General features: G+C 58.9%; 3 protein-coding genes across 8 annotated transcripts; 1 reads left to right on the top strand and 2 right to left on the bottom strand.

Annotated features, from left to right (window-relative positions):
- The first annotated feature begins 204 nt into the window (after window positions 1-204).
- On the top strand, window positions 205-4,887 carry Lrrc46 (leucine rich repeat containing 46). The gene is made up of 8 exons (XM_003467059.5): window positions 205-391; window positions 509-611; window positions 1,977-2,085; window positions 3,079-3,125; window positions 3,312-3,421; window positions 3,604-3,673; window positions 4,057-4,196; window positions 4,442-4,887. Exons 1-8 carry the CDS (start codon window positions 382-384, stop codon window positions 4,795-4,797), a joined length of 945 nt encoding a protein of 314 aa, XP_003467107.1. The 5' UTR covers window positions 205-381; the 3' UTR covers window positions 4,798-4,887.
- A 283-nt stretch (window positions 4,888-5,170) lies between these two features.
- On the bottom strand, window positions 5,171-8,250 carry Scrn2 (secernin 2). Of its 5 annotated transcripts, none has more exons than XM_013149579.3 (8): window positions 8,136-8,250; window positions 7,745-7,918; window positions 7,305-7,486; window positions 6,565-6,764; window positions 6,106-6,321; window positions 5,863-6,028; window positions 5,583-5,763; window positions 5,171-5,439 (listed from the first exon to the last, which is right to left on the bottom strand). In XM_013149579.3, exons 2-8 carry the CDS (start codon window positions 7,916-7,918, stop codon window positions 5,278-5,280), a joined length of 1,281 nt encoding a protein of 426 aa, XP_013005033.1. In that variant the 5' UTR covers window positions 8,136-8,250; the 3' UTR covers window positions 5,171-5,277. The 5 variants fall into 5 exon arrangements, with proteins under 5 accessions (XP_013005033.1, XP_013005032.1, XP_013005031.1 ...); XM_013149578.3 differs by having other exon boundaries at window positions 8,101-8,206; XM_013149577.2 differs by having other exon boundaries at window positions 8,044-8,184.
- Window positions 8,251-11,400: 3,150 nt separating this feature from the next.
- Sp6 (Sp6 transcription factor) lies at window positions 11,401-16,799 on the bottom strand. Of its 2 annotated transcripts, none has more exons than XM_013149457.3 (2): window positions 16,578-16,799; window positions 11,401-14,665 (listed from the first exon to the last, which is right to left on the bottom strand). In XM_013149457.3, exon 2 carries the CDS (start codon window positions 14,607-14,609, stop codon window positions 13,479-13,481), a length of 1,131 nt encoding a protein of 376 aa, XP_013004911.1. In that variant the 5' UTR covers window positions 14,610-14,665; window positions 16,578-16,799; the 3' UTR covers window positions 11,401-13,478. The 2 variants fall into 2 exon arrangements, with proteins under 2 accessions (XP_013004911.1, XP_063107488.1); XM_063251418.1 differs by lacking the exon at window positions 16,578-16,799 and adding an exon at window positions 15,242-15,887.
- Window positions 16,800-25,337: the final 8,538 nt, after the last annotated feature.

Here is a 25,337-nt window from a genome sequence, read left to right as displayed (position 1 = left end):
TAGTAGGCGGACCCGCCCCCATGAAGCCGTATTCCGCATGCGCAGAACCCGATCATTGAGCCCGCCTCCCTCCACCCCCGCCCAACCTGGCGTCCAGTTTCCTAGCAACGAGGCAGTTCTCCGGGGAATCTCTTGGTCCCTCCTGCCCACAACCCCTGCTTGCTGCAGTAAAGCCCCTCGACATCCCGCTAACTCCAGACCCTCCATCCTTATTTACTTCTGTCTTCAAATTTACCCCTAACAAGTTACTGTGAATCAACCCCCTCCTTTGTTTCCCAGGGGTGAGCTTCTTTCACCTCTGTCTTCCGGAGGTCAGCCATTCCTAAAGACCGTTAAAATTCTTGTCATCTGCCTTAGGCCAGCACCTGTTTATTTTAGCTGATGTCCGGAGGTGAGTAGGGAGGTGGGTTTTGGAGTAGAACATCACAGTAGAGTCAACAGTAGAATCAACAGTGGGCCCCGGGCCTCCGAGAATGAAGAAATGACAACCAGAATCATTGTTTCACAGATAAGCTTGCTCAGAGCCCAGAGGAAGATGTCTGCATCACAGAAGCACTTATCATTAAGCGCAACCTAACTTTCGATGAAGATGAGGATCTGTCCGAGAAGATGTGAGTGGGTCGGGGAAGGAAGGGGCAATCGTTTCCCTCCGCTCTACCCACCTGTCCAATCATTGTGGCCTCTTCTTTACTTACCCCACACTCCAACCAATGATAGTGCCAGTTGAGTCCCCTCTTCAGAAATCCTTCTGGAAGTCGTGCGTGGTGGCTCACACCTGTAATCCCAGCACTCTGGAGGCTGAGGCAGGAGGATCGTTTCGAGTTCGAGACCAGCCTGGGCTACAAAGTGAGCTCAAGGCCAGCCTGAACTGCATAGTGAGACCTTGTCTCAAAAAGACAAAAAAAAAATCCTTCTGAAGCCGGGCATGGTGGCTCATGCCTTTGGGAACTTAAGGCAGGAGAAACCCTGCAAGTTTGAGGCAGTCTGAGCTACACGATGAGTTCACAACCAGCCTGAAGGTCCCAGGGATACAGCTTAGCAGCACAGTGCCTGCAGGCAAACTCAAAGTCGTGAGTTTGATTCCCCATACGAAAACAAACAAACAAACAAAAAAAAAACAGAAAACCCTGAACTAAATAGTAAGACCTTTTATCAAAAAAATACATTAAAAAATAAGAAGAAATAAAATTTGAGGGGGATATAGCTCAGTGGCACAGCACCTACTTGGTAAGCACAAGGTCCTGAGTTCAGTTCCCAGTACCAAAATAATAAATAAAATTTGAGAAAGATCGAGTTAGCATGTACACGTACCATTCACTCTGCTTGAAACAGCTCTGCTCTGTCCCCTCCATCTTTGTTGCTAACTCCAGCAGGAAGCAGTTCTGAGCCCTCTGTGCTGGACCTAAACCCCCCCTACCCTGTGACTTCATCAGCTGTCCCTATCTGTCTGTCTCCCCCTTGTAAGTGTTTGCCCTGCTTCCCTCACAGTGATGAGCAGGGACACTTTTGTCTGTAGGCAACTGGTAAATGATGTGGAATTAAGAGATACATGGCAGGAATCCGTGCTGGTCCCCCTCACAGACCACTCAAAAGGAAGATGAGGAAGGTTCTTCCTGTGTGCATGGTCTCGTCTCTGCCTCGACGGGCAAGCTGGCCTAAGGGAGCCTTCTCTTGTCTCTGAATCTGTTTAAGAACCATGAGCTGCCATCACCCCACCCCACCCCCATTTCCCAGGGGGCTCCTACCCCTCTGATCCCAATCCTGCCCACTGACAAAGATCCTGGTCTCCACAGCAAGCCAGTTTCATGACCCAGACGCCACTTCATCGGTCCAGAAGCTGTTCCTTACGTCTGATCAAGTTAGCCGTCTTCCCCTCCTCAAAACCCCTCTCCTCGTCCCTCCTTCCCATTTCCTTGGTGAGGAGGCCACAGAAGTGAGCTCTGTCACATATACCGCACTACCAATCCTGGTTCCAGGTTTTACACCCTTGCTGACCTGCAGACTGTGCGGCTGGACCGGGAGGGGATCACCACCATTGAGAACCTAGAGGGTCTCCGGAATATTCACAGCCTCTACCTGCAAGAGGTAACTTCATGCCCCATCCCCTTCTACTAAAGGTCTGTGTAATCTGAAAGCACCCAGCCTGGCATTTCCTGCCTTCTCTCGAGTTCAGGCAGGCATTTAAACCACTCCCAGATGAATCAGGCATGATGGTGCACACATTGTAATCCAAGCATTTTGGGAGGCTGAGGCAGGAGGAGTCTAAATTCAACTCAGCCTGGGCAATTTAACAACTTAGTGAGATCATGTCTCAAAAATAAAAAGGACTGGGGATCTAGCTTTAGTTCAAAGACTCTGATTTAGTCCCCAGTATTGAAAAAAAAAAAAGTGACTCTGAAAACACTGTTGAACGATGGTTCTTTAGCTGCACAATTCTCTTGGTCTACAAATCTTTCTTGGTGTCTACTCTAAACTTTTCATGTTGTGCAGCTCAGGCCCATTTTATGTTTTGAAGAAGAGGAGGACTATGGCTTTCAGAATCTTGAAAGCTATTTGGTGGTGGTGACTGGGTGATCTTCAGCCTTCCCTGAACCTCCCTAACTTTCCCAGGGTCTCACTATGCAGTTCAGGCTGGCCTTGACCTCACTGTGGAGCCCAGGTTGGTCACAAACTCATGGTGATCCTCCTGCTTCAGCCTCCTGAGTGCTGGGACAGAGGCATGCAGTACAACATCCAGCTCCCAAAGAAACTTTACAAATCAGATGAACACATGCTCATTGTCCCCTCTGGATATGAAAGCCACCTAGTGGCTCCTGGTTTCTTCCTCTGATTCCCAGGTCCCTCTTTAGTTGAAGGTCAGAAAAGTATACTTTAATCCAGTTTAGCCAGCCCCAAGTTTAAACTTTTATCCACCCACCTGGAGAAAGCCACTGGTCTTCCTCAAGCTAATGACTCCCTCTGCAGTCAGGGGTGGGTGGTCATCCACAAAGGACACTCTATCTCCATGGGGTCAGTGGATGTGGTCTTGGAGCTCTGTCCCCCTCAGCTTGGCTTCCCTACCTTGGTCTCTTCTTGCAGAACATGATCCAGCGGATCCAGAACCTGGCCTGTATCCCCTCCTTGCGGTAGGCGGGCTTGGGCGACACCCCAGAGGTCTGTCCGTGCAGGCTCAGCTGCAGGCGGAAGCCCAGCTCTGCTTTCCTGCTCCCAAATGCAGGGTTGCTGCTTGTCACCCCGTGCCCGGTACCCTCCTCCTTTCCTGTCAGCTGTGCTGTGTTCAGCTCCCTCTCTGTCCCCTTCCCTCCCCTCAGCTTCCTGTCCCTGGCAGGAAACCGCATCAGGCAGGTGGAAAACCTCCTCACGCTCCCATACCTCCAGTTTCTGGACCTTTCTGAGAACCTGATAGATTCGCTGGCGCTGGGTAGGGGCACCCTGATTACCCTCATCTTGGCTCACAGATGTCCCCGGGATGGAGGTGGGGGTGGGGGTTCCCTCTGCCTGTCTCCCTGCTGGTGTCCCCCACACCCTGCTTGTGCTTACTTCATATGGGGGGGCGAGGTGTGAAAGTGGGTGTGGCACCTCACTGCCCTCCTGTGTGTTCAGATGAGCTCCCCCAGAGCCTTCTCATCCTCAACCTCAGTGGAAACAAATGCACCACCCGGAAGGGGTACAGGTGAGGAAGGATGGAGGGCGGGCAGGGGGCGCTGGCTAAGACCGGGTGGTGGCCCACACCTATCATCTCAGCACTCAGGAGGCTGAGTCAGGAGACTTGCCGTGCATTGAGGCCAGCCCGGCTTCCATTGTGAATTCAAGGCCAGCCTAAACTATATAGCACTGCCCTGCCTCCATACAAAAAGTTGCTGGGGGCTCTCTGAGCCTGCAAACCCCGCACTGCCCTTGGCCCCTTCTTTCCCACCCATCTCCCACATACCACACAGCCAGCCCTTGGCACTCTGACTGATGCCAGGTCCCCTCAGCTGCAGGGCTGTGGCAGCACTGGTGTCTGGTGTCCTCCCAGGTTCCTGCCACGGCTCCCTCTGCTCTTTCCACCCACAGGGAGACGGTGACTGCCGCACTGCCCCTGCTGCTGGACCTGGATAGGCAGCCTGTGACCGAGCGCTGGACCTCAGAGGAAGAGGCCTCGGGGGAGGAGGATGAGTTCCCAGAGCTGAGCGGGCCCTTCTGCTCAGAGCGAGGTGACCCTGCTTCCTAAAGCTGCAGCTCCCCCAAAGCCTACCCTGCTCTGTGGGGCTGGGGACAATGGCAGTGGGGTCCAGGGAATGACCAGCAGCCCAGGCAGCCTCTGGGCACAAGTAACAGGCAGCAATGGCCCTAGGCAGCCAGAGGACCTAGCCTTCCCCAGGGGCAGCCACAGGCTCCACCCCTCTAGGGATGACAGGAGATCATCCTGTCATCAGACCTGCTGCTGTGGCCCCTCTAGGCTTCTTCAAGGAGCTGTCACAGGAGATGAGCAGGCACCAGGAGCGCCGGCAGCAGGAGGCCCTGACAGAGCACCTTCTGCGGATGGAGATGCAGCCTGGCATCACCGAGCTGTCCCCTGCCACCACTGCTGGGGACAGCAGCCCTTCTGTCATTCTGGAGCAAGGCGGGGAGCCATGCCCTGCCTCTGTACCCCAGGCCTCCTCTTCTACCACCAAATCTAGCACACTGGCCCCTGGGGGCCAGAAAAGCTGTGTCCAGGTCAGGAAGGGGACCCAAGCCACCACCACCCCTGTGACCTCTGTGGTCAGGGCCCCTAGCACAACCAAAACAATGACCAAGAAAGCCAAGAAGTGAGACTCAGCCTCTGTCTGTGGCTTCCCTGCTCCCCACACCCCTCGCCTGTGCCCAGATCCCCTCCTCAATAAAATGACAGTAGGCCCGAAATATCTTTTGTGTCACCGGGACATCTCAAGGGAAGGAACCAGCCCCAAAACCAGGAAGGAGACACAGTGCAAGCCAAGGACCAGACCTCCTGTCCTGATTGTCCCCAAACAGTGGCCGGCTGCGTGAGGTAGGGTCTTAGATCACAGCACACCCGTGCGTACATACACACAGGGACACTCTGTCCTTGTCCTCATGCTCCATCACGGTGTTGTGCATGCGGCCAGCTCGGGGCTGCCCTTTGCTTCCCCTTGGCTCTTTTACCCCTACGGGACCTGGGATCCAATTCACTGAACCAGAAAACAGCACACTTTTATTGAGGTAAAGGCTGCAAGGGTCACTGTGCTCTGCCCACAGTGGCTTGGGCTGGTGCAGTCTCAGCTGGTGCCCGTGCTAGGAGTAGGCCCAGTGCTCTCTCTCCACGAAGGTCTGGAAAAGGCTGCCCAGCTGTGGGGGTGGCGCAGTCCCCTCACTGGCAGTCAGCAGCCCCCGCAGGACCTCCAGGCCCTCCCGCTCCAGGTCTTGCTGCTTCTGCCGGAGCTGCCTTCCCCACGCCTGCAGGGAGAGTAGCAGGGGTGGGCAGATGTGTCCCCTCTTGCATAACCATGAGAGTCAGAAACCCAGATGCTGTCCCAGGCAGCAAGTGCTGCCACTCCCAGCCCCTTGTGGTTCTGGGGTGCCAGGCCACCTGGGATTACCTGCTCAGCCTCCATCCGCCCCAGGGCTGCCTGGTGTCCCCAATAGAGCACGTGTCTGCGATCCACCTGAGTCTGGAATCGGGGCAGGGTCCGAACAGGGTCCTGGGCTCCAAAAGTGGGGGACAGTACCTGGGGGGCTTGGGCCGCCCCCACCCCGAAGATGAAAGGCTTGAACACCGACCTAAGGGGACAGGGATGGAGGACCAAGGAGGATGGAATCCCATCGTGGCCCTTGCTTGCTATACCATCCCCCTCCCCCTACTCACTCGCTGGTCCCCACCTGGATGGGTCCGGGGTGGCAGTGAGGAAGTGGACACAGGGCCGTGTGGGGTCCTGGGGCAGGACGGACACCATGCTGGCCGTGGTGCGGAAGCCCCCAGAGTCCATGCAGATGCCACTGTCCTTGTCCCTGAGAATGTCCATCATCACCTCTGCTGTGATGTCCCCTGCCAAGGAGGACAGGGTGAGGCCCAGTGGGGCCAGAGCTGGTGGCTCAGGGCCCTCCCCTCTCCAACCTGCCAACCTTGCCATCGCTGCAGCAGCTCGCAGCCTGCCCGGAAGCGTGCCTTGGCCGCCTCCATGCGCACTGGCTGCTGGGACAGCGAGAAGACCTGGGCGAAGTCAAAGGAGCCCTCTCCGCCCCACCAGCCCTGGGCCTGGGCATGGCTCCGAAGCTCTGGGTGTTCAGCCGAGATGTCCATTCCAATGCTCAGCTGGTTGGAGAGGTTCCGGGCCCCCGCTGTGGAAGAGGGGGCCCTTCCTTTACCACAGAGCACCCATTCTGTGCCAGGCACTGAGCTGGGCATCTGCTTCTTATGAGGTAAGGGAGCTCACTACCCAGGGAAGCCCAGGAAGACTTCCTGGAGGAGGTGGCAGGCTGAAGCAAGCCGAGATTTCCTAAGTGGGCTGATTTCCCGTCTGCCCCGTGCCCCAGCTCCCCAGCTCTCCCCTGGCAGAGGGGGTGCATCTCCAGGCCCCTCACCCTGGATCCTTTGAGCTGCCCACAGCCTCCCCGCCGTCTCCAGCACCCACGCCTCTGTCCGGTCGGCCAGCAGGAAGGTGTTGTGGTAGGAGAATGGCGCCGGGGCCTCCCGGCAGCTGCCACCTTGCCCATAGCGCTCCAGCAGGCCTGTGATCACCAGCATGGCGTCCTGGGCTGTGCTGCCCCGCTCTAATGCCAGCCTGGCAAAGAGGGAGAGCAGAGGGCGATGGCACTGAGGGCACCAAGGGGCAGAAGCTCCGCTGGACAGAAAGGGCCCACACAGGCCTGCCTGGCGACAAACCCAAGTCACACAGCTGATTTGCTGCGTAGGGCACATTGCACTCGGAGAGCCCAGGAAAGGCCCAAATCCAGCCTCACGGACGGAAATGTCCTCCAGATAGAAGTGCCCTGAGCCACCTCCATTCTCACTTTTATGAATTGGAACTCTACAGATTTTGATTGAAAAACAGTTTACAAATTGGGTGTAGTAACACACACCCATCATCCCAACTCTCAGGAGGCTGAGGCAGGAACATCACCACAAATTCAAAAAATTTACAACTATTAACCAAAGCCAAGTGCAGTCAGCCTGTCTCCAGGTCAAGCCAGGTGCTTTATCTGCCCCAGGAGACAGTGCTGGGAGGGAGGAGGAGCCAGGCAGCCTCTGTGGCCAGGCACAAGGACAAGGTCAGTCGGGGGAGGAGGCCACCAGAAAGCGGACCCAGGAAGGCAGAGCGCACCTGAGCAGGTCCATGCCCAGCAGGGCCTCCCCGTCCTGGACCGGCTCCTTGGTCCACACGGCTTCGTTGCCAATACAGACCCCGTGCTCGTTGGCACCCATCTCAGCCCCCCACAGCCAGGAGGGTCGGCTCAGAACCACAGCGTGGGTCTGGGGCACCTGGTCCACCTCGATGTAGGTGCACTGGACAGAAAGGGAACGACCACTCAGCAGGGAGCAGCGCTTACTCCAGCCTGCACCCTGCCGGTCACTTTCCACCCGAAGTCTTCGTCCTATTTTACAGATGAGGAAAACAAGGCCACAGAGGCTAAATGCTAGGCTCCAGCCTTCAGGTTTGAGGAAGGGAAACTCATCCTCTTCTCTGCAGCTGGGAGCTCTCAGGGGCCGGGAGCAGAGGAAGGGGGTCTTAGAAGACTATCCGCCGTGCCTCCCTGCGCCCACCTGTAGCCGGCTTCCCGGGGCATGCGTAGCCGCGGGCACGAACACCACCTCCTGCACCTCGTCCCGGGGTCGGTCTGAATTCTTGGCAAAGATCACTGCTGGGATGGCAGAGGCCGGGGGCACAGAGACAAAGCAGTCGCAGGAACAAGGAGCATCAGGGCTCATCGACGCCATCTGCAAAGAGGCAGACAGAGGACCGTGTCCCCCTAACCCGGACCACCTCTCAGGGGTTCGGCCCCTGTGCTCACCACCCCAGGAATCCCACGCTTCTGCGCGTGCGCAGAAAACTTCTCCCCCACCCCTTCCGTCAGCCACTTTTCTGGTCCGCAGTATGGTGTGCCCCTCCCCTCTCCTGCCTCCAAGACGCCCTCAGTTTGGGCCCGGGCGCCACCTTCTCTGTCTCAGGTCAAGTTTGGCCCTCATTGGACAGAGGCTCCCGGGTGACCAGGAAGCGCCTTTGGCCCCAGGGGCGGAGCCGGGACAGAACACCTGCCGTTCCGCCGGTTGCCACCAGAGCGTGCTAGCGTCACTTCTTGGAAATCAACGGCTTTTCAAGTCCCTGCCTCGCTCCCTGTCCCTGGGTCTCAAGCTCCCTTTTATTAGGCCTAATAAAAGCTGGGACAAACCCACAGGCTCATAGGATGGCGTCAGGGGCAGGAGCTGGAGCCTGTGTTATAAGGGGGATTTGCAAGACAGCACGGACTGCTGGGACATTGGGAGATTAAGCACCCCAGCTCTTTGAGTTCTGTCCTAAATTCCAAAGACATAGTCCCCATGAGCTATGTGACAGTCACAAGCCAGGAGGCTAACTTAATGCATTCAAAAGGCATGGGACACAGATGCACAAAACCCATCCCATCCCCAAGTCCTATTCGGCTCTCATTGTGCTCAAGCCTGTAGGAGGATAGCGTTGAAACAGGAACTCCAAATCCAGATTTGGTGCCTTGACATACAGTGAAACTCAAAGGGCAGAGGGGGAGTCCTGGCCGAGGAGGACCCACAGTGCTGGATTTTGACCCAAACATTCAGCTTTCTGGCTGGCATTTTATCAAATACATCGATACACTTCTGCCCCCTGCAACCTTCCAGAAACCCGGAAACGAGGTAGGAGATGCTGCATAGCTGACTTCTAGACTTCTAGGGCTTGTGTTGAATCTGTAAGTCTCTTTCATTTATTTGCTTATTTGTTCATTTTTTTAAAGACAGGGTCTCACTATATAGTTTAGGCTGCCCTTGAGTTATGTAGCCCAAGCTGGCCTCAAACTTGCAGCGATCCTCCTGCCTCAGCTTCCCCAGTGCTGGGATGACAGGTGGGCACCACCTGGAAATTTTAGCAATATGAATCCTTCCAGTTTGTGAATCTTACTGCTTTTCGGGTACAGATCTTTGCCCTCCTTGGTTAATTTTATGTGACAGAGGCAGGGGATTTAGCTCAGCGGCATAAGCGCCTGCCTTGCAAGTGTGTGGTCCTGAGTTTGATCCCTGGTATCAATAAAAAAGAACAAGGAAAAAAGAAAAAAAAAATTGTATCTGACAACACGATTTATAACTATGCATTTGGGGAGGTGGCTTTGTAAGTAAGAGTGTCTTCTTCATTTCTTTGCCCGGTGTCTTGTGGTTCATGGGGGCTCCCCAACTACTGAGACACTGGCTAGGTGGGGGCTGCTTGAGCCCAGGTATGGCAGCCACACTGAGCAATAGAGACTCTAAGAAAGAAAATACTGATCTTTATGTCCTGTAACTTTGATCATTGATTAGTTCTATTTTCGAGTGGCATTTGGTTCCTGAGATTTGTTTTATTTTTTTATTTATTTATTTTTGGTACTGGAGATGGAACTCAGGACTTTGTGCTTACCAGGCAAGTACTTGAGCCACTGAGCTAAATCCCCCGCCCTCTTTGTTGTACTTTTTGAAACAGGGTCTGGCTGTGTAGTTTAAGGCTGGCCTTGAACTCACCGAGTAGCCCAGGCTGGCCTCAACTCATGGTGATCCTCCGGTGCCTCAGCCTCCTGCCTAGTGCTGGGATGACAGGTGTGTGTCACCATGCCTGGCTGGTGGCTGAGATTCTTTCGAAGCCTACACTGCCAGGATGGAAAGTGACCATCGCCTCTGGTCCATCATTGGAAAGGCGTTGGGAGGCTGTCATTAGGCTGCCACTAGATCTCATTTCAGCGAAGTGTCCCCAGGCACCTACAGCCCAAGGCGGCCTGTGGGAGCGCCGCTCCGTTCTGCACTTCCCGGACTGCCCGCTGTGGGGCGGCTGCAGACAGGAAGGACCCAGCTGCAGGCTGCTGCCCTGCGCTGCCCCGGCCGCATTCGCAAGCTGCCTTCTCTCTCGTTTCCATTGCTAACTGCTTTCCCCCACCCTGGGGGTATTCTGCACAGTTCCCGGGCCTGGAGCGAGCTCGGAGAGGTCACCCCGAGGATCAGGGAAATGTGCCACTTTCCCCAACTTCCTCTTCAGGGTCATCTTCCTGGGCGCCATATCTGAGGGTTCCGAGGGGCTCCCTGGGCCAGCCAGGCAGCATTGCAGGCTAGCGTGCAAAGCTGGAGCCCCACCAAGGCCCCCGCTAAGAATGCAGGTCAACGGGAGGAGCTGCTAGGGGAGGAGGGCGGCCGGCCCTGCCCAGACTGGCCCAGCCGGCACTGCGGCTGCCCTGGTGTCCCCGGGAGCGGCAACAGGGAAGACAGAGGGGATGCGACAGGTTCCGAGAAGCAGGAAGACAAAAGAGGTGCCCAGCAGGAGGCCCCCCCACCCAGGCTGGCCAGGCTGGAGGCCACAGAGAGACAGTCCCATTCTCCTCTTGGGCTGTACCCCCTGCCAGATTTGGCTGGAGAAATTGGTTGGGGTAGAGAGTGGGGGAGGCAGGACCACCACTAGGGGAAGAGAAGAAATTCGGCTTAAAAAATATAGGAAGGAAAGGTGAGAAAATACAACCACCTACGCCCTCCACTTCCTTTGGTGCCCAAACCAGATCCTCCGACCAAACTTCCTAGGTTGGGGGTTCGAATCCTGAGGCTTGGCATGAATGAGGCACCAAGTACACGCGTGCTGGTCCTTGGGCAGCCTGGGAAGCTTGCAGGAGAGCCCTGCATGTCACCCCGGGTGGCGCACTGGGTCTGAGCGCCACTGTTGTGTAACCCTGGCAGGTCTCTGGCTGCTGCGAGGCAGCACTCTCTCCCTCAGACTTCCCAGCTGGGCAGGAGCCGATCAGATAGTGCGGCTGCCTTTCATCGCCTTGTCCCTGATAGGGATCACCCTATGTGAAGAAATCGCGCCCCCGCGTCACTCACAGCCAGAGGGATCGGCGGGCTCGCCTGTCCCCGTGCACCCGTGACTGCGGCCCCCAAGGGAGGAAACCGCAGTGCTGGGAAACAGAGGGAAAGAAAACTCTGGAAAGTTCTCATCCCTCTAGGTGAAACCAATCGGGGAAAGGACAGCCAAGCCGTCACCCTCCCTTCCTCTGTCCCTCGGGGCAGGGTCAGACTCCGCTCTCACCAGACCAAATGGATGGCCCTAAGGCCACCCAGGGGCTGCAGGATCAAAGCGAGTGTCCATCTCCCCCTGCATCCCTGGGTTCTGCTCCTCGATGGCTGCCCAGAGACACCGAGTCCAAAAGGAGGGGGAAAAAAAAGCTGGAAGACAAACGAGGCCATGATGCTGCTGAGGACTTTATTGTTGCATGAAAAACAGAGGCTGTTTCTTCTTCCTCCTCTTCCTCCCCCCAAAGTGGGTTCACAGCAAAGAACAAAAATCCTACATTTTTCTCTAGGGGGGCTGCCTACAAGGGCAAGCAGCTGAGAAACCTAGATCTATCCAACAAGGGAGCAGAAGAAAACCTATCCAAAGCCCCCACCTGTAAACCTGCGGGCCAGGCCCTCTAGAAGGGGGAGCATGCATACCCCCACGCCAACACCCATCTGGCAGATCCCCTTAGAATGGTCACTGGAAAGGCCATAGTGGTGGCACAGCGGGGGCGATCGGTTTCGATGGGTGGAGGGGAAGGCACCCCACGCCCACACCCACGGTGCCCGGTGCCCTCCTTTCTCCCCTCCCGCTGGCCGGCCGGGCAGCATGCATGCATAGGGCTCAACACCTCTCCCTGCCCATCCTCTCTTCCAGGAAGGGAACTCGGGTGGATGAGCAGGAGCTGGGGAAAAAAAAGGGAGCACAAAGAAAGAAGCTTACTTCTTACACTATCCCAGGCCGGAGTCCCACAGGGAATGCAGTGCCACCCTGTCCCTTTTCAAGAGGGGCCTTTGACACAGACACATTTCCTACCCCCATTGCAGCCCCTGCTTCCTGTGGAGCTTGTAGTCCTTGGACAGGGTCCCAGCACCCCCAGTGGACAGAGTGGACAAAATGGAGTCTCAGGAGACCCCAGGCTCAGTAGAGAAACATGCACACACATTCACACACACACTCACACACATGCCCTAATATTAAATAAAATACCCTTCGCTCATAACTTAAAACTCAATACACAGCTAATCCCTGCAGAGGGCTCTAGGTGGAGAGGGGAGCAAGGGGACCGGAAGGTCAGAGGGACCAGAGGCCTGGGCGGCAGGCCCGGGATGTCCCCAGCTCCAGGGTCCCCTGGCCTGCCAGTCCCTCCTGTATCCTCTTCCTTCCCCTCACCTGGCTCAGCCTCCGCCAGGGCTTCTCCCCTCCCTGTCCCGCCCCCCATCAGAATCTATATGTATTTCTAAAACCTAAAGGGCCAGGGAGGGACGGGGCAGCTTCCTGAATCCCTGGGGGGGGGGGGTCCTTCATACAGAAGGGGCAGGGCAGATCTTCAGCGGGGGCAGGAGGCCTTGGCTTAGCTGGTGGGGAGGGGAGGGAGCAGGAGAAGCCTGCCCCCTCCTCCCATCTGTCTGGGGGAAGGTAGAGCGTGGGAACCTAGTGTAAAGACCGACACCAATTTCAGAGCCTTAAACACCGACCTGGGGGCATAGATGGGGAATGTGAATTTGATCAGAACCCAAGAGCTAAGGGCTGAGTCAGAGTCGGTGAAGGAGAGGGTTCCTTCCTTCCATTTCCCCGCCAAATCCCTTCTCTTGTTTGTTTTTAGAAGGGGACCTGCCGCTCAGCCGCTTCTGCCTCCCATCTAACTCTGTCCTGCACCCATCGTGCTGGTTGGACAACTGTCCCCTCTTCCCACGGTGCTCCATCACAAAGATCCGGAAGAATTAACAGGGTGGCGACACCAAAAGACCTACTTCTACATCCACCACCCTCCAAGCCACAAAGCCACCCCTCCTAAGAGGACCCAGGCAGGCGGACCCCAAGGCGCCCAGCTCTCCCTCTGCAAACCCCAGGGGCGGGAGCTGGGGGAGGGGATGAAAGGGGCCAGGCCGCAAGGCAGCTCCGCAGGCGCTTTTAAGTCGGGGTTCCCAGGCGCTGAGGACGTGTCCAGACAGCTGCCCCAGCGCCCCAGACCGGCCCCACTCAGCTCGGGGACGCGCCATCCTCTCTCCCGCCGGCCCTGCCAGCCCTAGGCGCGCAGGGGGGGCGGGGGCGGGCGGTGCCCATTCCCAGCTCCCAGCCCCTAGGGACCGACCGAGGGGTCTGGCAGCCCAGCCCCCCACGTCCCAAAAGCTAACAACCCCCCTGCGTCCATCCCCGCCCCTGCTCAATAAATAACCATCTCCCCCTTACGTAAGCATCACCCCCCACACCAGGCTCTCTGGATGCGCCCACGGAGCCCGCGGGGAGATGGCCGCCAGGGGCAGCTCAGTTGGAGGGCGCCGCGCTGCCCTCGGCCTCCCGCTTGCCTTTGCCCCCCGGCGGCTCCACCGTGCCCCCGGCCTTGGCCTCGCCCGGGCCCGCCCCCGCCGCCTCCTCCTTGGCGCCCTCGTGGGTCTTCATGTGCTTGGCCAGGTGGTCGCTGCGCATGAACACGCGGCTGCACACGGCGCAGGGAAACTTCTTGGTGCCCGTGTGCGTCTGCAGGTGGCGCTGCAGCTCGTCGGAGCGCGTGAAGCGCTTGCCGCAGAAGAGCCAGTTGCACACGAAGGGACGGTCGCCGCTGTGCCAGCGCAGGTGCGCCTTCAGGTGCGACGTCTTGGCGTAGGCTTTCCCGCAGCCCGGGATGTGGCAGTTGTGCAAATGTTTCTTCTTGCTCCCGTCGGGCCCGCACGGGGTCCCCAGTCGCTCGGCCTCCATGCAGTTGGGGCAGCGACACACGGTCTGGCCCGAGCTGCGGGGCACAGATCGCCGGGAGCCTTTGGGTCGGGCCGCCGCATCCAGACTGGAATCCAGCCCTTGGGACTCGGGCGCCGCCGCTTCCAAGGCCTTAGCTCCGTCGGGCGGCCCCAAGAGATGCTGCCCCCCGGCGGCCGGGAGGAGGTGGTGCGGGTGCGGGTGGGGCGGCGGGGCGCAAAGCTGGTGGTCGCCGACGTAGCCCCCCAAGCCTGCCTGGAGCGCCCCCGGGTGGCCAGGGGAAGTGAGGGCGCCCTGGGTGTGGGAGAGGTCCATCCAGCTGGTGCCCGGATGAAGGTCCCACCACGAGCCGTCCTCCGTGCCCGGGTGGGTCGGCCGGAACCACGATTCGTAATGGTGCGACATGTCCGGTTGCAGGAGCTTGGAAAAGGGTCCCGGAGTTAAGGGACTGTCACTTTCCAGGTCCTCGCAGGTCACCCGCGAGGAGACCCCCGGCAGCTCATAGCCTTGGGAGAAGTCCACCTCCGGGCCCAGCGGGAGGCTCTGCAGCTCTGCCGGCTGCAGCGGGGAGGGGTAGTCCCCGGCCTCCGGGCTCGTGTGGCCCTGGTACGTCTGGAGCGGCTGCAGGTCGAGGCGCGGCGGGGAGGCGTGAGGCGCGTCCGGGTGCTGGCTGCCCAGAGAGCCGCAGACAGCGGTTAGCATTGCCGGGATCCGGGGTGGGGTGGGGCAGGGACGGTCAGGGGCACCTCAGGAGGGACCTGCAGGAGGCAAAGAGGAGGCGACGTGAAAACACAAAGTGATGAGCTCCTCCGGTCCCAACTCACGTCCTCTCTCCTAGCTTGCTAAAGACTCATCTCTGGCCCCCAAGTGCTAAAAGAGGGTGGGGCTCTGAGCAGGGACTAGACCTCCAAGAGGGGTGCAAATCCGAGTTTTCACCAGGGCAGCAGGACGGCCTTCCTCCTGGCCATCCTGTCCGTCCCCTCACGGTCGTAGGTCACAGTACTAGAAACACCTCCAGCCCAACTGGCAGGCCAGCGCCGAGCGCTGCCCGCTCCAGGGAAGGTTCCAGACCCCTCGGCATGCCCAGCTCAACTCGGGGCACAGCTGGAGAGGGCGCGAGCCAGGGCAAGCCTCTCATTTCGCACGAACCAAGGGGGCGGTGTGCTTCGGAAACCGAAGCGGAAGGTGACTTGCTCTTCGGAAGCCCAGAGCAGGGCCCTAGTGTGTGTGTGGGGAGCCCTCGGTGCCGTGAGGAAGGGCGTCTCATCTCTCACACGACCCCCCCCCCCAGCTCCCACGCCTCACCACCCCCTTCCCTTGGGCAGGGACTTCACCTCCTTGGGTTGCAGCTGCAGTGCCGGTTTCTGGGGACGTCGCCTCCACCCCAGGCTGGAGAAAACCGAGTTCCCCTTCCCTCTCCCTATCCACACTACACTAGCCACTCTCGGGCTGCTATCCGCGCCCTTCTCCAAGCTGGGGGAAACTCGCATAGGACGGGAGAGAGGTCGGGTTCTCCAGAGAAACGCCTGCGCTCGCCCAGGAGCTCAGGCAGCAACTGCCACCACCACCACCACCACCCAGAGGGACGCAGGGTCGCCGCTGGGGCAGAGGAAGGCGGCGAGAAAAGCCGTCAGCTCGCAACTTCAGCGCAGGAATTGCCCAAAGAGATTACATAAGGTGGTGCGCCTCAGTCCTGGAGACTTAGAGGCTCTCCAGATGATTCTAATACGCAGTCAAGCTTTGAGAACCACGGTTCTGGGCCAACCCTCTAATTGTATTATTATTATTTCCCCAGCCCTCTTATTTTAAAGAAAACGTGCCAGAGGTGGCGTTTGGAGCCGCGGTTGGGACTGCTATGTCCCTTTACTGTTCGGTAGGCAGCCAGGTGCCGCGCAGCCTACGGGAGCCGGGCCTCCACACTGGGCTCCGTCCCTGCGCCCCCAACCCGTCGGGATCCCAAAGCCTCCGGGCCCTTTCTCGACAGACCTGCACTTAAGCCCCCCACCCCTTCTCATCACCTCTCCCCCGACCTGGTCGCTTTCACCGCTCAGTTTGTGCGAGGCTGGGAGGAGGAGGAGGCCGGCGGTTTAGGCGCCGTCTTCCCTGCACGCAGCCGGCTCTGCTCCTGCAGCCGCCTTCTGGCCCTGGCCCGGGGGTGGCGGGCCGTCTGGGAGAGGCCGGGAGAGCAGGGCTGGGCGCCTACTCAGGCTCGGGCAGCCTCACCACAAGAAAGGAGCAGGGGGTGAAGCAGCGGGAGCCGAGCCTGTGCTGGGGCGGGGCGGCCCGAAGGGGCTGGGCGGGCGCGGGGAGGCCTGGGACCCTGGATGGCTTTTGGCGCCTGGGAGCTGCCCCGGGGGCTGGGGGAGGGGACGGCTGGGCGGCCGAGGCTGGGGGGGCCTCGATCGGCGAGGAGCCCGGTTACCAGGCCAGGGGTGCAATGCCTGCCCCCGAGCTGCAGGGCGCGCAGGGAAGGGGCAGAGGTTCGGCCACCGCCCGCATCCCCGCCGCGCCTCGGTCCCCAAGTACCGAGGCTCGGGTCGTCCCCGTCGCTCCAGTTTCCCCAGTTTTAGCCTCTGCGATGCCTCCGGTTTGGCCCGCCCGCCCGGTTTTCCCCGGGTCCGGGCTCTAGGTCCCCCAGCCTTTCGGGGCCATCCCCCAGCCGGCTCCTACCTGGGGCTGCGCTTGGGCTCCGCGGGCGCGCCTTACAGAGCTGCGCGCATCGGTGTCGCGCGCCGGACGGCGCAGGAGGCGAGAGGCAAAGCCGGGGGCGAGGGGCGCTGGGGGCCGTGGGGAGCCGGCGGGAGGCGAGGGCGGGCGGTAGCCGGCGGGCGGGCGGGCGAGCGAGGCCAGCTCCCCGTGACTCACCGCGCGCTCTGCCGCGTCCGCGCCCTGCGCTGCTTTTTCCCCGGCCGCGGCCCCGCCCCCTCACCTGCAGCCTTCTTAACCCTTGCGGGCTCGGGGGCCCGGAGGGAGGGGCGGGATGGGCGGGATGGGCGGGCTGGCGATCGAGGCTCCTCCCTAGCCCTGGCCATGTCCAGTCCTCTCCACTTGCTGGACTAAGGGCCCCTACGGGTGGGAAACTAACCTCCAGCAAGCTCAGTCTGCTCCCGGACGCGATGCAGAGCTTGGGTGGGGGGCCCCTGGGGTGCTCCTGGGCCACACATTTTAGGGCTCCCATTGCTTCGCCCGATCCGGGGAGTTAAGAAGGAAACAGGATGAGCGCCAAGAATGTGTCTGGTCCACTCGCAGGCCTGGACCGTGGAGAATTTGTCCTCAGCCCCGTTTCTCTCCAACAACACCCTCCCCGCCCTTCCTCCTGAGGCTTTCTGTGCTCCGTCTCTGGCCTCCCCCTTTTCTAGGTGCCCCCCATTTCTTCCCCGACTCGCGGGTCTCTGCCGGCCTCCCACCCCAGTCTCTCAGACCCCTCTGAGTTCGCGCTCCACCTCCCCTTGGACCGAACCCCTGAGCCTCCCGCTGGGTCCCTGCGGTGCAGGACTGGAGGCTGGCGCGGGGGTCCGCGAGGCCCCGGGCAGGGACATTTCTGGGGAGCCCTTGCGGCCGGTTCTTCCCCGTTCTCACGGGAATATCTAACGTTGGAGAGAGGTCCCGGATTTCTCTAAGAAAAACCGAGGCATGGGCACAAGGCGACACCGAGGTGAAGTTGCGGGGCGTGCCCGGCGCTCACCTGAAAACCTCTCCCAAGATCCCGATTGGCTGAGGTCCCCACCCCCAGATGCTGGCGCAAGAGAGACCCCTGTTCCCTGCGTGTTCCCCTGTGTCTGAAGGTGTCTTCCCCGTACTGAGCTCCCGAGGTGACCCTCCACGCAGGTGGCCTCGGATCAGTTTATATTTTCTCTCCTGGCTGGAGTGAGTTTTCCCTAGGCGCTTGACCACTGGCTTTTTATATTTTCAGGACTTTTCCTTTCGACCTTAGGCTCTGGCCGCCTCCTCTCACCCATCCTGGTCTACCTGGCCTGCGTTCCCTTTTTCGGACGCACTAAAGACTCAAAACAAAAAACGAAGACAAAAACAAAAAACTAAACTCCACAAAGCATTTGAAAGCCAATCTCTGTGTGTGTGGTCGCCCCCTCCTCCGCCCCCAAAATCCTGCATTTGTTTTTAGCCAGAGTCAGTATCTGATCAATTCGTGCATCTCCCTCTTTTCTAAAGTTCCCTTCCTCTTGACAACCAGGGTACAAGTTGGGAGGGTTTCCTGGGGCTCACAGGAAGGATGTGTAGGGCAGGGGACAGACAGGCGTCCTTGTGGTGATTGTTAAGTACATCGGTTCCCAGGGTTGCTTGGCGCATTCCCAAGGATCTTCGGGTTAGATGTCACAGACCTAGGTTCTAGCCCCTGTCCTGCACACTTGCTAAACTGTCCCTAGCAGAGCAGGGTGCTCTGAGGCCCCCTTGTCCCCTGCTGCCCTGCTGGGTGAGGAGTGGACATTGGTAAATCAGGAGGAGGCATCGCCCCAGTATCAGGATTTCTGCTATCATCCCGACATCAAGATTTCTTTCTTCACCAAACTTAGGGCACCTCGGGGCAGTCACAAGAACAGCTCTGAGCTGGGGATACAGCTCAGCGGCACAGCGCCCACCTGCCAAGCTGAGATCCTGAGTTCCATTCCTTTTACAAAAAAAAAAAAATAAGAACTGCTCAGCATCCTTGTGACCATGGCTGAGTGAGCCTGTGTGACACAGCTTCGTCTGTTTGGGTTCTGCCTGCAAACCCTCCCAGCACCTCCCAGCTGCTCCCCCGAGACAGGGCTGGGCACGCACCCAGGTCTAGAGCAGAATCCCCTCACCCAGCCAGTGTGACTCGGGGTCCTGAGTTAGGACTAAGCAGACCCTCCTTTGTTCACCCCTCCCCAGCTGCCTGCCCTTGCCGAGCCTGACCTGTGACTCTTGGAAACTAAAGTTGGGGTGGGAGCTCTGACACCTGGTGGGGGACCCAGTTTCTTCTCCATTTATGGGCACCACGGTGCCTTAATCTTCCCTGTGCTGCCCATCTTTTCCTGGAAAGCAACAGGGAAGATGAGCGCAGACACCATATCCCACTTCCACCATCGTGCCCCTGTGGTCCCAGGCCACTCTGATCCATGGCAACCTGCACGTTGTCCCTGGAAGCGCTCAGCAGTAGGGAGCCCTGCCTTCTCCCAGGCTCCCCTCCACTTCCTCTCTCTGCTTCCAGCCCTCTGGGTTCCTCACTTGCTAGAAGTTTTCTTACAAAGTGATGACTGTGATCGCATAGGGACACCAGTGCCAAGGTTACCATGGCCTCAAAACAAGACGCTACGCATCACACAGACTGGCCCAGAACTTGGGCCACTTCTGCCCGCTCCCTCCTCCCTGCAAACACAGATTCCCCTGTGAGTGGCCACCCCACACCTGTCCCTGCCCAGGGCTCCCCTTCTCCAGCCTCATCCATCCGGTTTGTGGCAGGAGCAGAGCAGCTGTCTTCCCCTGCCAGGTCATCAGAGGCAGCATACTGAGCACCTACTAGGTGCCTGCCAGGCACTTTCCATAGACCTAGATCATTCTCATGAGCATGCAACAAAGTAATTATTATTATTATTCCCACTGTACAGATGAGGAAGCCAGGGATCAAAGACATTAAATGACTTGCCCAAGATTACAGAGCTGTTAAGGGACAGGAGGAAACTGAGTCTAGATCTCAGACTCTGCAGCCCACGTTCTGCCTGTTTTTTCCACGCAGCCTGACTTTAGCAGAAGCCGCCCCTCAGGGGCTCTGGCTCCTGCACACTGAAGGTGGAGGACACAGGAGTCTTTTTTTTTTTTTTTTTTTTTTATTGGTACCAGGGATCGAACTCACGACTGCCTGCTTGCAAGGCAGGTGCTTATGCCCCTGAGCTAAATCCCCAGCCCCAAGGGCACAGGATTCTTAAACAATGCCCAGATCCCAGCCACCCAGCATCTCAGGGCTCACAGGCCAAACTGATCAGATCTCGCATGGCCAGGACAAATGACAGCCCACACAAGACTAGCCCCTTTCCAGCCTGCACTGTCCAGCAAAAATGGCACTAGGACAGTGTCACAGCTGCCCGCACTCTCCAAGCCCTCATTGGCTCTAGGGGAAACTGAACCCCAGAACAAGGGCATCCTGCTGCGGGGGGGGGGGCTGAGCTCCCAATTCCTGGCCCCCTAACTACTCTCTCTTCTCTGCCCCCCACTCCCACCTCCAGGCTGCACTTCCAAAACAGGACGCTGCTGCCTCTGGACGCCAACAGGGTCTTGCTTCTTCATTCCACCTCCCAGGTTCCTGAAAACCTGGTGGAGTACCCAGAACGGGGGTCAAATAGTTTCTGGGTTCTTTATCCTTCATTCATTCAACAAACACTTCCTGAGGGTCGAACTGGGGCCAGGCACCATGCCAGACACTTTTTAGCAATTCTTTTTAGCAGGCCAAGGGTCACAAGCATCTACCCCAACCCTCATCAATGATCAATGTAGATGGTGAGCCCCTGAGGTAGCATGTGTGTGTGCGTGTGTGTGCACTGACACACGTGTGTGCATGCTGTGCCCATATCATCCGCTCCCCTCTGTCAGAAAGCCCTGTGTTCTATTTGTTTGTCCTTTTTTTTTTTTTTTGAGTCAGGGTCTCCCTGTGCACCCCCAGCTGGCCTTGAACTCATGTGGATCCCCCTGCTTCAGCCTCCAGCCTGCGGGATGACAGGCCAGTGCCACCAGGCCCTGCTGCTCTGCTGTTTGTGAACCGTGCCATAGGCATGCGCCCGGCACAGCCCTCCTCCCTCTCAGAGTGAGGCTCCCCAGCCTGGTGCGGGCCAAGCAGCCCAACCTGACCTCCCGGGGACCCCTGTGACTAGCTGTGCAGACCCTGTCCAGTGCCTCCAGGGTTAGGGGAGTCCAGCCTCCCTGACCCTTCTCCGCGGCCCCCTCTGAGTGGGGAGCCAGTCCTCAGCGGGGGTCCCCTGGCAGGGCCGGTGTCGCCTCTCTTACCCGTCCATGGAGCCCCGAGCTGGCAGCAGACGTGAGGGCCAAGTGGGGGCGACTAGAGAGGCAGCCTTTATAAAGGGGGCGACAGACAGCCGGGCCCGAGGGGGAGGTGAAAGACACAGGCAGGGGACTCTGCCAAGTCCTGGCGGCCTCGGAAGCTTTTAGGATAATCCAGGAAACAGTGGCCCGGCTCTCCCAGCCCGGGGGAGTGGCAGGGGTGCGAGGAGCCTCCCGGGGCTGCCAGGGGAGGGGGTTTCCGCCCGGGGAGCAGCTGCGGCGGGGGGGCGGCGTGGGCCTGAGGGAGCCGTCTTGCTGCCCCCGGGAGGGTTTTCACAGTAGGGCTTGGTGGGAAGAGAGGAGTTCGAAACACACCCGGCCCCCAAGCCCGCACTGCTCGGCGGAGCTCCCAGCTGCCCGACCTCTCCCTGCCCTCGGTGCCTTTGCGGAGGCTTCCCCCGACTCGTTCCCCCACAGAGACCCTGGGATTCCTCCTTGGGGATGGGGAGGCCATTGGGCGACCGCCTGGCGGGGGTGCAGAGTGAGAGAAGGGGCCCGGCCCTCTGGTCAGCCAAGTCCCCAGCTGCTTCTAGGAGCCCAGCTGGAGGGCGGCACGGGGGCAGCGGGGCTGGCCCTGCAGCAAAGGGGGCCGCAGGGGCACAGGAGTGACCGCTCCCCAGCGCTCCGAAGTTGGGGATTCCGGCCACAGGGGGAAGTGGCCCGGGAGCTCCTCACCACCGGGCTCCTCCCTTCCTCGCCTCGGCCTAGCGCCCCGTGCCCTGCTCCCCAGCCCCCAGCAGTCGGCACTGGGGATTCCCGGCCTCCTCATTAGCTGTGCAGTAATTACCCCGCGGTGGCGCCCACAGTCTCCTTTCCCCCCATTTCCGAGAGGGACCATCGAGGCCCCTCAGACTGATGCTCAGCGGGGTGCAGGGGCCTGAGCGGAGACAGCCACGCGTCTCTCAGTCCCGGGCGACACCGCGGACAGAGCCAGCGGGGGTGGGGATCCAGGCGTCAGGACCCAGGCTGGCTCCAGGGAGGGGCTTCCCTGGCCCCCCACCTTCCACCTTCCAGCCCAGAGAAACCCGGAGAGGGATGGGGGACGGGAGACCACACAGGTGGAGTAAATAATGTTAATACGGGAGCATTATCACTAGGGTATTTCCTCATGGATAAATGTCTCGGATACCAAAGGATGCCTCCAAATTACAGTTAATTACAGAGTTGATTTGCATAAATTATAAGGTGAGCATACAAATTCTTTCAATCGGTTCCATATGCTTAGGTAGCAGGTCCAGTGCAGAAGATGGGAGAATCTTGGGGATCAGGGTTGGGGGTGGGGGAAGATAAAGACCCAGCCCTGGGCCTGGACCTGCGCCCTCGGGATTGGTAGAGGGGATGCGAACAGGGCCGGGCCCCAGCTTGGCGTGGAGAGGGGGGGACACCCCCTTTCCTCCTGTTTCCACCTCCTCCACCAAAGAGAGCAGCCGGGAGCTGCAGATTGGGGGGTGAACCCCGGATCCTGGCTCCGGTCTGTGGAAGAAAAAGAGGCCCAGGGGAGCCTGTAGACACAGCAGAGCTCGGGCAGGGCCGGTCCCTCCATTTTATGTTCAGCTCCCCCCAACTCACACACACACACACACACACACACACACACACATGCACACTCGCGCACACTGGCTCTCCTGAGCCAAGCCTTGGATCTCAGGTTTGAAGTTGCCGCTGCTTGCACCCCGCAGCGTCCAGGTGTCTCGGGGAGCTCAGACTCCCAGACTCTGGGCTCCAGCACCCGGCCGCTTCCTCTGCCCCTCCCCCGCATGGAGCCGCTAAGACTGTGCTTCCTTCCCGGCTCTCTAATTTGTCCCTCTTCCCTCGTCCTCATCCTCTGGGCGTCCCCCACCTTCCTTTCTTCTGCTCTCAGTGGTCAAGTTCCCTTTCCCACCCTCAAGGGCCCAAAGGATGCCCAAGCCACTCTCTGTCCCACCTCCCCATCCCCAATTCTGTCCCAGAATCCCTCTCCTGGTGTGTCCCCTTAGGCAGGAGGTCCAGGGAGGGCTGGGCCACGAGGTCCTCAGATGGGCAGTTACTGTGGTCCTGTCTCTAAAGTCACAGGGACGGAGGTGAATACACAGCTAAAAGGGTCCTTTACCAGTGTTTGTTGAATAAATGACTGAGGTGGAAATGGACAGCGGTCTGTGGAACGCCAGGACACCTGCTCACAGGGATCACTTCTCACCTGGCTTCCTGCTACACCTGTGCCCACCACCTACACTGTCCTGCAAACCCGCCATGAACTGACCAACTAAAACGCCCTCCCGCCTTGGCACCCACTCCAATGGCTCTCCTTCCGCCTGGCCCCTGGCTCCTTCTCAGGGTTCACTTCCACTGGCCTAGCCAGCCAGACAGACAGACGTGATGGTCCTCAGCACACCCGGTCTTTGCTTCTGCTCCGGGTGATTTCCACCCTGCCGCCCCATCCGCACGGGAAAGCCAGGGCCTCCACCCTCCCGCTGCGGGCTGGGCTCTGAGGCTGCTTTCCTAGGAATCCGCTCTTATCTGCCCATCGCTGGCTCGCTCCTGGGATTTCCTCTGCACCTGTCGCTCTGGCCTTTCTGTGGGTTCCCCGCTTATCTCCCCGTTAGCTGAAGTTCCTTCAGGCAAGGACCATCTCCCTCATACACCTGCGGTCCCAGCACCCCACTTTGCCAAGGGCTGGTTAAGCCCAGAGTTAGAGAAATGATCTGTACAGCCACTTAAGAGGCTGAGGCAGAAGGATCACAAGTGTGAGTCTGGCCTGGCTGACCTAGAGAGACATTGCTCAAAACTAAAAAAGCGCAGGGCTGTGGCTCAGTGGAGGAGCACCCTTGGGTTCCCTCTGTAGTAGGGGGAGAAGAGTCTCCCTGGAATCCAAGCTGCTAAAAGTGGGGTCAGGTCTGGGGGCTGGAGACAAAACAGGAGCCTTGGCACATGAAGGGCACAAGGGGAGTGGGCACAATCTCCAGCTGCCCCCCAGGGTGCCCACACCGGTATCTGGGACATGCAGGCGCAAGCTGAGGGCTGAGAGGGAAGGAGAAGCCTCCAGCTGTCCAGGCTGCTTGGAGGTTTGGGACAGAAGGATCCGGGATATGGGTGGGATCTGGGAGAAAGGGCTGGCATGGTGGCAGCCGTGGGGAATGGTAGAAGCAGAAACAGCAGAGTCCTTTTCCTCCTCTGTGGAACGTTAAAATTCTCCTTGTAAGGGGAAAGGATCCTTGATCATGCCACACTTCTGCTTCAAAACATCAGTACTGGCTCACCATTGCCTGCAGGAGGAAATCTATACTCTGACTGGAATTCAAATTCCATTCCCTATCTAACGCTGGGCTACCTTTGTAGCCATTTCCCTTCCTCCTCACAGGGACACCAACATCTACTCAGCCCTCACTATTTACAAACTTTCCCACCTCGTTGTTCCATGTGTGAAACCCTCTCCCCTAATTTTCTGCCCCCATGAACTCTTGTTTTTTTGAGTTTTTTTGTGCCCCCATGAACTCTTATGGATCTTTTGAAACCCTACTCATTTGTCCCCTCCTCTGTGAAGTCTTCTCTTGTTCTCCGCTTTACATTTTGTGCTTCCAGAGTCCTGAAATACAGAGGGGTTTGATGCTGCTCCACGGGAGATGTGATTATTTGGGTGACCCCTTTGGGGAGCTGGAGGCTGGTGGGTTCTCTGTGAATCCTTTTATCAGAGACATCCAGGGTTTATAAAACAAGCTTCCAGCGCCTGCACCAAACCTGCTCTTTCCCCTGGACACAGTGCCAAGGCCACCAGGGTCAGCATGAGTTTCCACAAGAGGCCCTGCATCCCGGGACCTGCCCAGCTGGGTGACACCATCCCCCGCAGGTCAGCCAGGACCCTCAGCTGGAGCCCATGACGGAGGTGCACATAGAGGGGCACTGGGCATCAGGACCTGGTGGGCACAGGGGCTGGGTGGGAGGGGGTGGGCAGTGCCCGGGAGGGGGCCGGTCTCATTGTTGTGGTCTGTCTGGGAGATTCCTCCCCTTTTTAATTTGCTTCCTGATTGCGGGGTTGGCTCTGCCTGCCCAGCTCCTCCGTCATTATCTGCTGCCGGTGGCTCAGGTGCTGGCGAGCCTGGCGTGGCCCAGGGGTTATTACCTGAGGCTCCGGGGGTGGCAGAGGCTGCCCCTCTGGCCAGGGTGGGGTCCTGTCTGGAGTCTGCTGGGTGCTGCCACCCACGGGGCAGCAATGTAGCCGGTGGACACCGTGGAGGGGCTGGCGGATGGGGATGGCATGAGGCTGCTTCCCGGGGGAGCCCCTGAGTCTGGGAGATCTTTCCTCCCTCAGCGTGTCCAGTCCAGTGGATTCAAGAACCCGAGACAGAAACTTGAGCCACAGGGCAGCCAGTGCCCTGAGGGTTCCTCCCAGATAGTGAAAGGCAAAGCCAGACATTGGGAAGG

Source organism: Cavia porcellus, unplaced genomic scaffold (genome assembly GCF_034190915.1).
Source record: "Cavia porcellus strain 051 isolate PalLab524CR breed Dunkin Hartley unplaced genomic scaffold, mCavPor4.1 scaffold_6, whole genome shotgun sequence".
In the NCBI taxonomy this organism is placed as follows: domain Eukaryota; kingdom Metazoa; phylum Chordata; class Mammalia; order Rodentia; family Caviidae; genus Cavia; species Cavia porcellus.
This window is presented reverse-complemented; position numbering and strand designations above follow the sequence as displayed.

What these genes read in the sequence shown, in the direction of transcription:
- Lrrc46 (XM_003467059.5), top strand. An exon ending in GAGGATCTGTCCGAGAAGAT is followed by an intron (nt 612 to 1,976) that starts GTGAGTGGGTCG and finishes TCCTGGTTCCAG; the next exon opens with GTTTTACACCCTTGCTGACC. An exon ending in GCCTGTATCCCCTCCTTGCG is followed by an intron (nt 3,126 to 3,311) that starts GTAGGCGGGCTT and finishes CCCTCCCCTCAG; the next exon opens with CTTCCTGTCCCTGGCAGGAA.
- Scrn2 (XM_013149579.3), bottom strand. Translation starts at nt 7,918, where the DNA reads ATGGCGTCGATGAGCCCTGATGCTCCTTGTTCCTGCGACTGCTTTGTC. An exon ending in CCCCGGGAAGCCGGCTACAG is followed by an intron (nt 7,487 to 7,744) that starts GTGGGCGCAGGG and finishes CTTTCTGTCCAG; the next exon opens with TGCACCTACATCGAGGTGGA. An exon ending in GGCGGATGGAGGCTGAGCAG is followed by an intron (nt 5,440 to 5,582) that starts GTAATCCCAGGT and finishes CTCTCCCTGCAG; the next exon opens with GCGTGGGGAAGGCAGCTCCG.
- Sp6 (XM_013149457.3), bottom strand. Translation starts at nt 14,609, where the DNA reads ATGCTAACCGCTGTCTGCGGCTCTCTGGGCAGCCAGCACCCGGACGCG.